Source organism: Cynara cardunculus (genome assembly GCF_001531365.2).
Source record: "Cynara cardunculus var. scolymus isolate 2C chromosome LG 15, CcrdV1, whole genome shotgun sequence".
Classification (NCBI taxonomy): Eukaryota; Viridiplantae; Streptophyta; class Magnoliopsida; order Asterales; family Asteraceae; genus Cynara; species Cynara cardunculus.
Genome location: NC_037542.1, coordinates 9,432,455 through 9,448,726, shown reverse-complemented (window position 1 = coordinate 9,448,726; position 16,272 = coordinate 9,432,455). Strand labels below are relative to the sequence as shown.

At 36.1% G+C, this 16,272-nt stretch overlaps 3 protein-coding genes across 3 annotated transcripts; 1 reads left to right on the top strand and 2 right to left on the bottom strand.

The window, feature by feature from the left end:
- Nucleotides 1-2,698: 2,698 nt before the first annotated feature.
- On the top strand, nucleotides 2,699-5,296 carry LOC112528260 (pentatricopeptide repeat-containing protein At2g17210). Its single transcript, XM_025139250.1, has one exon. It carries the CDS (start codon nucleotides 2,699-2,701, stop codon nucleotides 4,922-4,924), a length of 2,226 nt encoding a protein of 741 aa, XP_024995018.1. The 3' UTR covers nucleotides 4,925-5,296.
- A 105-nt stretch (nucleotides 5,297-5,401) lies between these two features.
- Nucleotides 5,402-6,466, bottom strand: LOC112527116 (zinc finger protein ZAT3-like). Its single transcript, XM_025137543.1, has one exon. The coding sequence runs from the start codon at nucleotides 6,464-6,466 to the stop codon at nucleotides 5,402-5,404; it is 1,065 nt and encodes a 354-aa protein (XP_024993311.1).
- A 1,141-nt stretch (nucleotides 6,467-7,607) lies between these two features.
- LOC112527342 (ubiquitin domain-containing protein DSK2a-like) lies at nucleotides 7,608-15,376 on the bottom strand. The gene is made up of 8 exons (XM_025137940.1): nucleotides 15,053-15,376; nucleotides 11,616-12,386; nucleotides 10,252-10,448; nucleotides 10,053-10,166; nucleotides 8,661-8,716; nucleotides 8,428-8,456; nucleotides 8,257-8,346; nucleotides 7,608-7,983 (listed from the first exon to the last, which is right to left on the bottom strand). The coding sequence occupies exons 1-8, from the start codon at nucleotides 15,294-15,296 to the stop codon at nucleotides 7,835-7,837; spliced, it is 1,650 nt and encodes a 549-aa protein (XP_024993708.1). The 5' UTR covers nucleotides 15,297-15,376; the 3' UTR covers nucleotides 7,608-7,834.
- Nucleotides 15,377-16,272: the final 896 nt, after the last annotated feature.

The following is a 16,272-nucleotide window of genomic DNA, read 5'->3' as shown; positions in this document are numbered from 1 at the left end:
AAAACTCGTAAGATTTAAGTACAATTTTTTTTTTATAAATATTCAAGATCCATATGGTATATAGTCATTGCCTCTGGTTGTTGATGGCATCGGATTTTTGACTTCCTTCTGGTGGTGATATTATCATTGGTGTTGGCAAGTTCAACCTCGAGTTAATATTACCTTATATACAGCAAACACAAACCTCGATCAATTTTGGTGTAAGTCGTGTTCTTTGTTTTGTTAGCTGCCGCCACAAGAAAAGGCGGATTTGAAGCTACAGTGCTAGTTTTAACGGTAGGAAATCACAGATCATGGAGTTAAAATCGAAAATTGTGATTCATTTTCTTTTCATCATGCTAATACATCAAGAGTTTTGAAGTTGCCGACACCAAAAATTCATAACAAAAATTTGATCATAGATACATATATAATATATCTAATTCAAAGTCGATCCACAATTTACTTTGTGTTTGGATTAAGAGTTATCTGAGGGGTGTTTGTTTTGATGGAATGATTTTGAAAGATTTAGATTTTATGGAAGGATTTGGAATTTGATGTGTTTGTTTTGATGGATTTTGAATGTTTTTAATAAATAATTTGTAAAAACAAATTATAAATAATTAAATTGCTTTTTTATTGACGAATTATTAGAAAATAGGTGTTTTTAACATATTTTAAAGTATTATTATATACAAATCCTACAAAATTTCATAAAATTCCAATCATCCTTGTGGGATTTCAAAATCATATGTTTGAGAGATTTCAATAAAATCCTAGGAATTCAACTTCAGGACACCCTTCAAACCAGATATGAGATTAAAATGAAATTGAATTCCAAATCTCTTCAAATCTAATTTGATCTTACAAACCAGACGGGACCTATCCTCAAACCGATTCTCAAGTAACAGGTATAAGTAGAAAAAGTTATATTTAATAAGAATTGACTGATCATAATTAATTATTATTTTAATCGGTCAAAAAATAGTAAACTCTAGTCTATCACAAGTCGTTAACATATTATTTATATTTAGTGTGTTTGGCTAGTAAAATTTGGAATCTTTATAGATAATTTATAAAAAAGAATTATAAATAATCATAAAACTAATTAACTTGTCTTTTCTTAATTAGTTATTACAAAATAAATGTATTTAACATATTTTAAAATATTAGCACAAACACATCTTATGAAATTCCATAAAATACCAACTTTTTCTATATGATTTATAAATTCAATGTATGTGGGATCTTATTGAGACTCGATTTTAATATTGGACTTTCTTTTAAATCAAATACAATTAAGATTAGAATGAAATTTAATTCCAAATCTCGGCAATCCAAATGAGCTCAAATATATATATATATATATATATATATATATATATATATATATAGGGAAGGGTTCAAACGAGAACCCCTGTGATTTACGAGAATGTGAAAACAACTCAATAACCTCATATTGTGATAAAAAATAAAATTAAAAGATTTTTAAAATTAAAATTGAAATTTAAAAAGATTCAAAATATTAAAAATAAAAGGGTAATAATGGAAATGATATCATAAAATCTTTTAACACGATTACACACGATCATGATTATCATTATCTAATAAACGGTTAATAATGTGATATGGGTATGATAATCATGTGATATGGGTGTGATAATCATGTGATATCACTATCATAACAGCGCACTCGATTTGATCATGGTTTCGATCGGTTAGGGTTAGACAATCACACATTTATCACAACGATTAATAATGGTTTCGATAGGTTAGAATTAGACAATCACACATTTATCACAACGATTACTAATGGTTTCGATAGGTTAGGATTAGACAATCACACATTTATCACAACGATTACGGGCGACATCCACTAAACGATTTTGTGTGATATGAGTGTGATAATCATGTGATATCACTATTATAACATCACTTGCGCACTCAATTTGATCATTGTTTCGATCGGTTAGGGTTAGACAATCACACATTTATCACAACGATTACTCATGGTTTCGATAGGTTATGGTTACACTTGACTGATCATGGTTTCTATAGGTTATGGTTACACAATCACACAATTATCACAAGGGGAAAAAAGAGAGTGGAAACAAACGTGCAGGAAAAAAAAAGGATAATTATGACTAATTAAAATAAAATAAAAATTATAAAAAGTACTTAATTACATTATTGCCCTTATTAATTTATTTATATTTAATATAAGTTAATTTATTAATTAAAAAGTTTGAGGTTATTAGGTTGTTCTCGCATTCTTAGAGAATTTTAAAAATCTTGATATGTGATAGAGAAATTAGTTTATGTTATAAGATAAATGTGTCATCATCTACAGGACACAACGATAAAGATAGAGATAAACATATTAGAAATAGATTAAAACTTATATCTCTCGTAGTTATCTACTTGTAATTTATCTCTATAAAAAAAATTATAATTAATGAGATTTATAGATTTCATTCTCTCTATTTTATTTTTGTTCTATTTGTTTTTCCTTTAACCGTTTTTATTTATTTCCACTAATGATACTGAATTATTATTATTTTATAATTTTCTTTTTAAAAAATATATTTTAATTTTAAATTTATAAAATATCTTAAAATTATAAAAAAATATTGAAATCTTTAAAATAAACCTCTTTTATTTTCATGTACAGTTGACTCCCCTTTGGCTAGATTCTGTTTTCTTCAACTTGTGACCAACAATGCATTATCTATCGAGTTCAAAACTTTCCGATTTGGTTTCAAAGATCAAAGAGTCATCGTTTAATGGAAGATGGCAACAAGTATTATCGTTATGCAATGAATTGAACAAATCAGGAGGACTTCAATTGACCCAACCTTCATTGTTCCATCCCATTTTAAAGGCCTGTGCTGCAATATCTTTGAACCATGGGAAGTCCCTTCATGCATCTGTGATTAAACTTGGAGTTGAATCATGCACATCTATCGGAAATTCGATCATGGATTTGTATGCAAAAGCTGGGCAAATGGGTTCAACATTCAGTGTCTTTGGTTGCATGACGATCAAGGATTCTGTTTCATGGAATATTTTAATTTCTGGGCATCTTCATCATGGTGATATGGATAGAGGGATTTGTTTGTTTATGCAGGCTAGAGCAACAGGATTTGCACCCAATATCTCCACTTTAGTACTTGTAATTCAAACAATTCGCAATCTTGGAGCTTTACGTGAAGGACAGAAAATGCATGGTTATATGATCAAGACTCGGTTTTTAGCCACCTCATCGGTCCAAAACTCTCTCTTGTCCATGTACGCAGATATGGCTATGGAGTTCGCACGCAAGCTGTTCGATGAAATGTCTAACAGAGATATGATTACTTGGAGTATCATGATTTCAGGCTATGTTAAAGATAACGAATCGTGTGTTGCTTTGGGGGTTTTTCGGGAAATGTTATCACATTTGAGAACCGAAGTAGATGGCCAAACAACAGTAAGTGCACTCAAAGCCTGCACCAATTTAAACAATCTTATTACAGGAAGAATGTTACATGGATTTATCTTTCATAGAGGTTTTGGGTTCGATTTGTTTATAGGGAACTCTTTAATTGATATGTACTCCAAATGCAACGATCCCGATTCCGCGTTACAAGCTTGGAGAGAAATCCCTCTAAAAAACATCGTTTCTTGGAATTCTCTTTTATCTGGATTTGTTTCTAATCACAAGCATTCTGAAGCTCTTCATCTTTTCGATTCAATGCAAAAGGTCGGAGTGGAGCCTGATACAGTCACATTGGTGAACCTCCTACAAGTATGCAAACATTTTGCAGATCCACTTCTTTGCAAAGGCATTCATACTGTGATAATCCGACAAAACTACGAGTTAAACGAGTTGGTGATTAATACTCTAATCGATGTGTATGCAAAGTGTAATCTTATAAATTGGGCACAAAAACTTTTCAGTTGGATCAAGATTCGCGATACTATTACTTGGAGCACAATGATTGCAGCTTTCACATATTGTGGCTTGCCCGATGAATCAATTGGAATCTACCAGAAAATGATCGACGCACGAGAGAAACCCAATGCCATTACTATATTAAATCTCATCGAAGCCTGCTCCTTTGATGCAGAACTAAAAAGACCAAAATCGGCACATGGGATTGCCATCAGAAGAGGCTTTGCATCAGATGCAATCGTTGGGACTGCCATTTTGGATACGTACGCCAAATATGGCGATATAATTACCGCAAAGAAGGCTTTCCACCAGATTTCTAATAAAAACGTTATATCATACAGTGCCATGATTGCAGCATATGGTATGAACGGTCTTGCTCGTGATGCCCTAAGTTTGCTCGATGAAATGGAAACACGTGGTCTAAAGCCTAACTCCGTGACAATACTCTCTGTATTATCAGCATGCAGCCATGGTGGTTTGATTGATAAAGGACTGTCGTTTTTCCAAAAGTTGATCGAAACCCAAGATTTCAAACCGAATCTTGAACATTACTCCTGTTTGATAGATTTATTAAGTCGGTGTGGGAAACTTGATCTTGGAACAGAACTGATCAAGAAACTGGCAAAACAACATAAAGCTGGCGCGAGTGCGTGGGGAGCCTTACTGAGTGGCTGCAGGATAAGCTACAACGGAAACAAAGAAATCAACGAGAAAGTGGTTTCTCGTGTTCTTGAACTGGAGCCAAATAACTCGAGTGGTTACATGCTTGCATCAAGCGTGTTCGCTGCAAGGGGTTTGTGGGAGGATGCTGCACGGATTCGAGCCTTGGTAAGAGAGAAACATGTTAAAATTGTGGCCGGCAATAGTATGGTACATGTAAACAACAAGTGTTATAGGTTCGTTGCAGGAGATAGAAATCAGTTTTTGTCAAACGAAATACGGACAACCATTGAGGAATTACACAAGTGTATGAAGATGAAAAAATCTTGGATGGAGTCCTATTTGGTTTAGATAGTGTCGGTTCTTGCATATATACAGGTTTGATGGTCTGAGTACGGCCGATGTGGCACTTTCCTGCACCACCAGATGGTCCAAACCTGCCTTTCCAACTGTAGCTGATAGAGAGCTGTTAAATAGCAAGAAAGCAAGAAAAGGATGGAGTCAAGTTTCTAGCCTTTTGTTGCAATGATCACAGGTGGGCATCTTTTATTTCCTTGGTTCACTGCTTACTTTGAAAGAATCCCACATTATGCATGATTTGAGGGGTTTTTGAACCATTTAAAACCCCCTTAAACTAACATCATACTTGCTACAAATCATGGTGTATATGTATAGATACACATTGTGCATGATTTCAGGTGTTCTTCAACCATTTGAAACCATAAAACTGACAGCTTAACTACTACAAATCATTGGTATATTAGTGTATATATATGTGTATATAGATATAGATACAGTATACCCATGTCTGCAATGCTAACTATGACTTCATAGGCTTAATCTTAAATCCAAATCTGAAGTTGAACAAGTAGGATCATCTTCTTGTAGAGTTGCAGGTAAGTTGAGATCAAACCTAAATTTTAGGTGCCCTTGTGGAAGCATTGATGTTGATGTGGTTGGTATAAGACCATCTTCCTTCTCCCAATGGCACCTTTTGTGTCCACCCAGTGCTTGACCACTTGAAAATATCCTTAAGCAAATGCTGCATCTGTGCTGCTGATTGCTGCTGCCCAAAACCACCATCATGTTATCTCCTCCACCACCAGTTCTGTCACAATGACTCACAAACTCGCCATCTTCGAGCTCTTCGATTCCACCATCATTTCTGGTTATCGCAAAGCAGCCTTTCACATTCTTATGACTCGCCCTGTGCCCGCCTAATGCTTGGTGTGACCCGAACACTTTCTTGCAACTTGAGCATTCGAACCGGATTTCGGGATCCCCTAATGTGTCTTGTAAACCTGGCTGATGATGGTGGTGGTAACTTGTGGATGTATGGGTGGCAGTGGTGGTGGTGGTGGTGGTGGTGGTGTCTGGAAGAGTTGGTCCCTTGGCTAGCATCAGTAAGCATGCTGCAACATACTGATCCTCCTCGGTTGTCACATGGGTGAAATCCTCGTGATCCAGCGGCTGGTGGTGGAGATTTGGCGGCGGATTGATCCCGCGCCACGGTCTTTCCGGATGACAACGCATGTGACCAAAGAGGGCTTTCCAGGACCAGAACCTCTTTCCACATTCGGTACAGGGCCGAGTGATCTTAGGAGCACTTGGATCAGGTTTCTTCTTTGTGATTACGCTGGAATGGTTACTGGAATCAACCCGAACATCAAGAATCGCCGCCTTGCTGTTGTGAAATCTGATCATCTTCGTCCGCTTCTTCCTGGGGTTCTGCTGGTGAGGCCGGATTATGGTGATGGGCTGGATGTTTCCGGCAGAGACATCGGAGACATCAAGGGTTGGCCGGAAAATCTCTTGAGCATCCGGAGAAGCAGGGCAGAGTTGCAAATCCGATGAGGTGGTGGTGGTAGCATCAGTGATCATATCTTTGTTCATAATGTGGTTGGAAACAGAGAGCGATAGAGATGGAAAAAAGTGAAAGAAGTGGCGGAGGGGGTTTTCTTACGGTGGTGATGGCGGCAACGGTTACAGGGGTAGTTATTTTCAGTTATTTTGATGCTTATCTTTTTGGGAGCTAAGGAAAATGGTATCACTCGAACTGGGCCATGATTTTTCGTAGGATGTTCTTGTCGTATATTTACACTCGCCTCCCCTTTATTTTTCATTTTTCCATATTTGAACCCTAATCTTTTTTATTTGTTATCATACCCTAAACCCTAAATGTTGTGGGATTTTAATGTTTTGCACACACGAAACCGAGATCAACCATCTAAGGGGTGTTTGGGATTTGCTTATTTAAAACAACTTATGTTTTTTTGTAAAAGTGTTTATTAACTTATGTGGTATCAAACCGGAGTTTTGTAAAAAGTGTTTGGATTAGCTTATAGGGGTACCATAAGCTGATAAATTGTTTTTTAGTGTTTAGCAAATTTCGCTTATATATATATAATGACCAAAAAAAACACACAGTCTTCCATATTATTGACTGATGGGAGTGTTTGGAATTGCTTATTAACTTATTTAATTTTTTAACATATAAAAATTTATTTTTCATCATTTATAATAATATATTTGACAAAAATTTATATCAATAAGATTAATAATTAACAAACATTAATAAAACAGGGTTAAAATGGTACTGGTAAGCAGTTTTTCATAAGTCAAGAAGGATTAACTTATCAAAAACTGCTTATTACCGGTTTGGCACCAGTATAAACAATTTTATTTTTCTTCATCCAAATACTAACATTTAGCTTATCACCAATGTCAGACTAAAATAAGTCAAAAAACACATAAAATAAGCAATCACAAACACCCCCTAAATTGGAATTTCTTTGAAGGTATGAAATTTCACAACTAGTAAAAATCTTGCACAAAAACATCATTTCTTTTCGCATTAAAATCGTTCTAACGGTAATTAAATTCTACAATACGTGAAGACCGAAGAACAATTAAGCGACACCGTGACGAAAACGTTAAATAGATTCAAGTTTGATAATCCTTGTAACAAATTGAGCATGATCAACATATATGCTCCAATTTTTGAAGCAGCAATGCATGCACAAATGATTAATAATGATAATAAAACAGCAATGAAAACTATGAAAGAAATCTGTTTGTACAATAAACAACAAAAGGTTTTGCTTAAGGGAGGGAGGCTGGTTGTCCACCAACTGTTGTAATATTTCTTTCTAAGTCCATTATTCACACTCCCTCGAAATAAAATCGACATGCCTCCCTTCGTCTACAAAGAATACTTTCAAACCGACCAACCGTTTGTCTTTTAAATAGAACAAAACGACATCACGGACCAAAGTTTCCCAACAGTCTCTCCACTGCGGCATGAACATTGCCTGAAGTAGCACGTAAAGCCCTGATGTTCTCTTGGGTATCGAAGAATCCCATCTCTTGAAGCTGCGATAGTTGAGTCGCATAAAGCTGTTCCGGTGGCACTACATGCAAAACATAAGGAGCATTTATGTAAAACACAAGGGGCATAATTGGAAAAGAAAAACCCAAATAAGCAATCTGAAGTAGAATTTCAAAAGGCTAGCTTATAACTTAACAAACCGGACTTTTTCAATAAGCTCAAAAGATAAGCTAGTTTATGGTTGTCAAACATGGGCTTAAAGTTGTCTGCAAGTGATGGATGTAAAAAATTGTACATTTTCCCTAGGATTCAAGATAAAAAGGGACGCATATACAGATCAAAATTAAAGTATTACCATCAGGCACATTAGGAACAGCCATGCCAGGAGCTCCGAGTCCACCAAACATACTCATCAACAAGTCCAACCCCATATTGTTTTGTGTTCCTGCAGATTACAAACTTGAAATGATATTAACATATCATATGATTTGGAGGGGATCAAACATTGATAATGGGAGGTTCATACCTGCAGCAGCACCGGTCTGGGTAGGATCCCTGAAACAAATAGGTGGTTGCTTTAGCAATAACAAAAGAACTGATTACAATCAGCAGTTAATGTTGTTGATATCCCTAAATTGCGTTTCAATACCTTTGGCTGAAAGGTTAGTTTCCCCGTTGAACATATTAAAATGCTTCAAACGTGAAAAAGTACTTAAATAACCAAATTAAGCGGTTAGCAATAGATTCATTTCCACTTACAAAGATGATTGCTGCTGGTTAAGCTGAGGTAGAAGCTGCTGTAAAGACATCATTTGCTGTAGAAAGTGAAATGGAAATAATGGCAAAAAGTGATGATCAATTAGAAATTTTCATCAATCAAACTCGGTATACAAAAAACGCAACTTGCAGTAGACATACCACCGTATCTAACAAATCTTTATTTACAATGAAGCGTATATTTCAAGGTAATTTTCTAAATGCCTACTCCAACTTTGTTCGAGAAACTATAAATGCATGAGAATTCAAAAGGGATGTTTGCAGTTCTGTGCAGATTAGCCAAAATCCTGAACCAAAACGCATACAAGGTTCAAGCTTTTTTCCAATGGGTTGGTCGGTTAAATGACCTTCTCCCAATTTTCTTTTAAATCCATAATCTTCTAACAAGTTTTAGAATGGCACTTCCATATGCAAGAATGCCAACTAAACTTGTCAGAAGGTAATGTTTTATATAAAATTCTCATTTAAGGTCATTAAGCAAGATGGTCCTTTTCCAACCCACAAACCAAACCGTAAAATATCTCACACAAACAGTGAAGTGAGATTTATGTAGTTTGTACCTAAATCAATATGATGCGTGGAAAGTGGCAATACAAAGTTCCATAGTTTCCATATTCCATATAATACAGAATTTTATGGTCCAACCAAAGGGACTTTGGCCTAGTGGTATGTGAGTCCTTGGCCTCCTAGGAGGTCAAGGGTTCAAACCTCACCAAAGGTGAGGAGGGTGTGTGAGTTTATTTGTTCTATTTTCCGTATATAAATATTATATACTTTAAAAAAAAATCATAGTCCATAGCATACAAAGTGAAAAGTGGCAATACACAACATAACAAGTCCAAAAGCATAGCAATTTTTAATAAAACCTTCAAAACAAATCTACGTCAAACAAAAGAAATCCAAATCTAAATTAAGTTACCATGGAATATTAGTAATTTAGGGTCTGTTTGGTTGGTTTTCCATTAAACCATGTATGGATAAAGCTGTCTGTGTAAATTAATCTGTCCGCGTAAGGTTTTTGTTTGGGAGGGTTTTTTCATAGATGGAAGGAGCGTGGTTTTTTAATTAGGAGGGGCAGGTTTGAAAAAAACTTGGCTTTCTGTATAAAACTCCCCCCTAGAAGCTTACTAAATAAGCCACTTTCTATATCATTAAGCCACTACCAAACAGTCAAGTATAGTTAACCGAATAAGTTGCGAGTCCCATTAAGCTGCTAAAAATCAGGCCCTACTATCGAATATATGAATACTGTCAAAATAACTATTTTTTAGTTGATAAAATTATCTGCAGAACTTAGAAATCACACATAAATAAAAATATCAGCAAGAGCCACACATAATAAATTCACTCCAAATCACTCCACAAGATGTATACCTGCATCATCTGAGGTGAAGTTAATTGGCGAAGCACTTCTGGATTCTGCATCATCTCTCTCAACTGAGGGTTTGAATCAAACATACTGCGAAGTTGAGGATTTTGGCTCACGATCTAACATTTCATATTTACTCAAAAGTATTAGAACAATGGCGAAAACCAGTTATGGTATCTCAATCAGAGTGTATCTATAGCATACCTGCTCCATATATTGGGGATTGGAAAGCAGGCTTTGCATCATCTGAGAAACGGCTGGGTTTTGCATTAGCTGACTCAGGTCTGGCATGCCGGTTGTGCGGTCTAACCCTGGCAGACCAAGACCACCTAACCCAGATACCAGAGGCGTCCTTGCATCCCCAAGATTTGATCTTGTACCAGGATTTGTCTGGGTACCACCTAATAATTTTCAACAACAAAGTTCAACAACAATACCACTTCTAATAATACTGAGATGCCTGATATATATATATATATATATATATAATGTGTGTGTGCATATATATACACAAACACATATATTCAGGGAGGATCGACGGATCGAATATATATACACACACACATATGTTCAGGGAGGATCAAATATACACACACACATATTCAGGGAGGATGAAATAGAACCAGCAAAAAGGTTGGAAACATGGAAACAGTTCAATATCTCAACTGTTGGATGAATTTCATCCAAGTGATGTAATTAAAAGAGCAGTTACAACTTATCTTTAAAACAAAAGCATCCCCCCATGTTTTAATACAAAATTGGCAAAATATAATTAAAATTGGAGTCAAACGAAGTATATCAAAGAACGATCATTTTATTCTTTTTAATTTGACATTCATGTTGATATACTTTTTCATCTGTTTTTTCGTGTTTCCACTTTTGGTCTAAATAGAAACAATATATGAAGGTTGGAAACGTGGAAACAGATCTCAACCGCTAGATGGATTTGAGCCAAAAGTCGTGACCGAAAAGGTGTCTAAAATATTAGTTTAAACAAAAAAATAACCCCCAACCCTCTTGATTTTAATAGAAAATAGGCAAAATATAATCAAATTGGAGACGAACAAATTATACCAAAAAAACAAGCTTTTCATGTTTCCAACCTTCAGGTTGTTTCCAATTGAACCACCCACTATATATATATATATATATATATATATATATATATATGTGTGTGTGTGTGTGTGTGTGTGTGTAACATGCCTTGATGCGAGAATTACATATCGTTTAGAACAATCATCCCCAAAAAATAGTTGGTTTATATCAGTCAGTTATTACCTTGCCTGCAACTTCGAAAATAAACTCCCTTACTTACCATGCTACAGTCAAGTAAGGCTCAATTTGGACACCTCGGAACCTCCCCAAACTTCCATTTGGTAGAGGTTGAACATTTTGGTTTTGTTTGTTTTGGCTGAACGCCAAGATACATATTTTATGGTGCTATTACATGACTCCTACACTCGTGATGATCCAGACCACATTTTAAAAGAAGAAAGCACAAATTGAAGAAACAAAAAGAAAATATAACAAAAGAGCCACTTATAAGTTAAAAAAATTAGTTCTTTTACCACCGGTGCCACCCCAAGGATTGGGAAGTGGGTTAGAATTAGGAGCTGCAGCCCCTGGAGTTGTTTCAGTGCCTGTTGCTGAAGGATTGTTAGATAAGCCCCTAGTTTGAGTAGCAGCACCCTGATTCCCCAACAAAGCCGCAAATGGGTTAGATCCTGAATCATTTGCAGCAGCTCCACCAGTCGTTGTAGCATTCAGAAAAGGTTCTTGAACGTTTTCATACATACGTCTAAGCATGTTGAATCCCTCGGGAGATGATTCAATATTACTCATGGCCCTATCAGTGTTCCGCATCATTTCACGCATAAGCTCAGGATTCCTTGCTGCTTCCAGTGTCTGCCTAAGAATTGCAGGGTCGTTAAGAATATGAGCAAGCTCAGGGTTACGGTCAATGATTTCACGCATCTGCGGATTGCTCATAATCATCCCACGCATGACCTCAGGGTTATTCAGTATGTTTTGAATTGCTGGCATGTTCATCATGTCTCTCATCATATTGGGATTCTGAGTTAATTGCTGTTGGACTTGTTCGAATTCAGGAAGTCCAGACCCAAATGCACCAGAACCCCCAAGTCCACCCAAACCAAGTCCGGGAAATAGGGGTGCACCAGTGCCAGCACCACCTAAGCCGAACCCATCATTGGAAACAGCACCTTGAGAAACAACCGAGGGAGTATTAGCATTTCCAGCAGTAGAACCGCCAGTAGCTGGTGCAGAAGCAGCTGGAGCAGAACCACGCACCATGTGAATCGTGTGATCTGCCTGCAGGCCTACAGCATACCAGAGAATTAAGCCGATGCCTTACTAGCAAAAAGAGTTGAGATGTAGACAGCCTAAAATAAAATCAATGATTTCCACTAAAAATATCGAAAGAACAGTCACAAAAGACTAGATAGGAAGCTGCATGTGAGAGCATTACTGAAATGGACATAAGGACATACATAAAATAGTCATGGATCATTTACAAAGATTTGAGCATAAACGTAAACAGAGGCGGACCCAGGAATTTTTTCAAGCTGTGGCACCATTTTGACTGAAACGAATAAAGCTATAGAGACTTTTCACAAAATAATTACAGCTCTGTTGCCTGTTGGTTGGTTCCTTGTCTTTGCAAGGAAAGGTCCTCTGTTCGAGCCTTCTCACAGTCTTTTACTCCAAAAAATTTAAACAATGAAAAGCTATAGAAAAGCCAAAATTAAAAGCTAAAAGTAAAGCAAAATTGGCAAACCAGGGACTCAAACCCGACCCAAGCCCTTCCTTTTGGCAATATCAACAAGGTGACACACACCAACTCTGCCACATAAAAAGAATGTCATTTACTTTAGTTTCAAGAAATATAAAGGCGCTCAAGAAACGTTATGGTGGCACCTTTCAGGAACGTAATTTTTTTCCATTAAGACGGGAACATGAAGTGGTGGCATGGACCACCATATGCTCCTCTATAGGTCGGCCCACGTATGTAACAAATGACGTGCAGCCAAGATATGCAAGTAAATGACAAGAATATATGGGAATTCTGTTAAGGCAATCTTTCTTGGTTAACTTACTTCAATAGACTGAAGATCTTATTATAGACAGAAGAACAAGGTAGCAATAAGAAAAAAAAAAATTACATCCTGGAGAGAAAGATGAAACGACATAGAGGGATGATTTGAGGTATAAAGCTCCAAAGGTACACCTAGGAAATGAAATAGTATATCTAAGATAAAGTCAGGATTTAGACTCAATTTTCACTGTTATCCTATTACATTCTTTACTTTCTTTTATAACTCTGTTGCTTATATGTAGCTGGTCATTGTGCTTTTTCCTTTGTTTTTTTGAACAACTCAGGGGTATTATCGGAAACAGCCTCTCTGTCTCAAAGAACAAATGTAGGGTCTCATACATCCCCCCCCCCCCTTGGCAGGTGACGCTACCTTCGGGTAGGATTTACTGGGTCAAATATACGTCAAGCATTACTCAAAAAGACACTAAGCTTGAAAGCCCAACAAGTCGAATCAAGAAAAATAGAAGTTGAGCTAATCTGTGCATTTGAAATCCACAATAACAAACATTATATTCCACAGATGTTCTTTGAACTCATATGTAGCAAGTAATTTTCGAGTTGAATCCGATCCATCAAGTAGCTCGCCTAGCCTCATAGCCATATGTACAACGGTAGTGTTGTCACCCTTAGGCGTAGTTGTTTTCTTCTCGTTTCTTCTTATACTTTCCCTATGCGCTCAGAAGGTAATGCTCATAATTTTCTACTAAATCACTTCAGTCCTTCTCATTAAGATAGTAAGATACAAAGATACTAAGATTCGGGCAAAAGAAAGGTATACTAGTCTGTATATTAGGATAATAATCAGGACAATAGCCTACATGTATTCTTATTATCTCTAGGATCGATATCATTTTTATTTTATGGTGAATACCATATTTATTGTTGAGATGGTCATTGTTAGCTTTACTATATATAGGCCCGGCATCTTTACATTGATAAACAGATGCTGAACACAAGAACTGAGAGTTTTCTCTTTGATCATGTGAAACAATCCTCTTCACTAAGATACCTTAGACTATCCCGAGATCAGTGCTCAAATGAACCCTTGTATTTCTTCAGAGCAGAGCCCCGATGAAACCTGGTTCTTTAATAGATTAACAAAAAAATCCTCCTTTTTTATAACATATGCATGACTGCATCACCTTTCCCTAGAAATCTTTCATCTTTTTTTCTTCCGTATTACCAAAACACCATATATACAAATCTTATGGTTAAGCCAAGTTAAATAAGCCTGATCCAGTATATAACATTGCCAAAATCATGGATGGGTATTAAAGAGGAGAGGGAAACGAAAATCATAATTTTTCTAACATCTTTCCTGCATCACCATCAAGAAATCTTTCATCTTTTTCTCCTTTATTACAAAAAAACACGGTTTTTACAAATCTTACGGTTAATCCTACTTTAATAGGCCTCATCCAGCATCCGATATTGCCAAAATCATCGACAGTTACTAGAAAGAAGAGGAAAAAGATTTTCTATTTCTTTATCTGCAAGGGTTTGTTTCAAGAACACTTCCCAATGATTTGGTATTTCTTAGTAATCGGTTTCACTTGTGTTATTCTTAGTAACACCAATGCTATCAAAATATACACAAATTTGACTCAAGGGTTACATCTCAGACTACTTTATACAACAAGTTCACAAAGTACTTTAAGGCATTAAAATACCCAACCTTATAAGGAAAATTAACCATTACAACAGGCCATATTAGATCAAGGTTGCTGCTTTTCATCGGTTTGCAATGCACAAGTCCACAAAGCATTATAGAACGTTTTCGGGAAAGAAACTTTTCCCGATAACAATATAAGAATCATCAAGCAAATAAATATGTTAAATTTTCGAAATAGAATATCAAAATCAATACAGAAAAAGAAAAAAAGCGTTTACCATAACTATCTAGGGTTTGATCATCCTTCAAGATTCTTCCTTTATAAATCAACCTCTGTTGATTGGCAGGAACATCACAGTTCTGAGCCAAAACATCTTTGAAAGCGACAACCGTTGATCGAAGGCTCGTTCTCACCGAGAACTTATTGCCGTTAGAACATCGGATGTTGAGGGCGATCTCTGCATCGGCACCGTCAACGGAAGCGACGCCTTTTTGAGTTGACTCTCCTCCCTCCACACCCATCAGAGAAAAACCCTAATTCTAGAAACAGAATCCACAATTACACATACACAAACACAAAGAAACCAGGATTGTATCGAAGTAATGTTACAAAATTTGGGATCGAGAAAATGTATATATATGAGTGTTGATTTAATTAAACAATAAAAGGAAAAAGGGAAAAGGGGTCAGTCAATTTGGGTGAGCGCACCTTCAACATTTATCTTCTCTCAACCTTCAATTTTTTTTTTTAAATATATTAATTATCAAATAGATTATTTAAAAACCTACTAAAACAATTGTTATGTTAGACATAGGGGCGTAACGGTTACTCGGATAAGTGAACATCAAATCATATTATCTTACCGGATGAATATGGTAAGAACCAAGAATCTTACCCAATAAAAGCGAGAGAAAAATCAAGAGTCTTATCCGGTAAGTGAGGGTGACGATTCTTACCACGGTAAACGCTTACCAGGTACATTGTTGCATACGATACCGTTTTGGTGGACTAAAAACTTACCCGATAAGTAAATGATAGTGTTAAATTTTATCGCTAAGTGTTTGGTAAACGACTCCTTACAGTCATTCCTTAACATGTTAAACGTAAGGTTTTGAACGACTTTAAGAGTTAGGACCCGATTTTATATGTGTTTGGATCTTGAGGCCATGCTTCAACCTCTGCAACTAAATCATAATCAATAACTCGGTTTTGGTATACTTTTGGTACAAGTTTAATCAGCCTTGAAAATAGATTGGAACGACCCTGGTTAGATATTTAGCGTTAGGTTATTGAGATTTGAATATAATACTATGTGTATTTAAATTGAACAAAGTTTTTTTCAAATATTAGTGCAACAAAAATACAACGATTGTCGTATTGGATCGTAGAAAATGTAGACCAAATGTACAAGAAAAAGTGACTCGTTTTTTAATATATAAAATGTTACATTATGTTTCGACGAGTTGGCATGCAATATCCACCATGAGAGGGGGGGGG

What these genes read in the sequence shown, in the direction of transcription:
- LOC112527342 (XM_025137940.1), bottom strand. Translation starts at nt 15,296, where the DNA reads ATGGGTGTGGAGGGAGGAGAGTCAACTCAAAAAGGCGTCGCTTCCGTT. An exon ending in AACCAGCAGCAATCATCTTT is followed by an intron (nt 8,457 to 8,660) that starts GTAAGTGGAAAT and finishes TATTTGTTTCAG; the next exon opens with GGATCCTACCCAGACCGGTG. An exon ending in TGTTCCTAATGTGCCTGATG is followed by an intron (nt 7,984 to 8,256) that starts GTAATACTTTAA and finishes TTTTGCATGTAG; the next exon opens with TGCCACCGGAACAGCTTTAT.
- LOC112527116 (XM_025137543.1), bottom strand. Translation starts at nt 6,466, where the DNA reads ATGAACAAAGATATGATCACTGATGCTACCACCACCACCTCATCGGAT.
- LOC112528260 (XM_025139250.1), top strand. Translation starts at nt 2,699, where the DNA reads ATGCATTATCTATCGAGTTCAAAACTTTCCGATTTGGTTTCAAAGATC.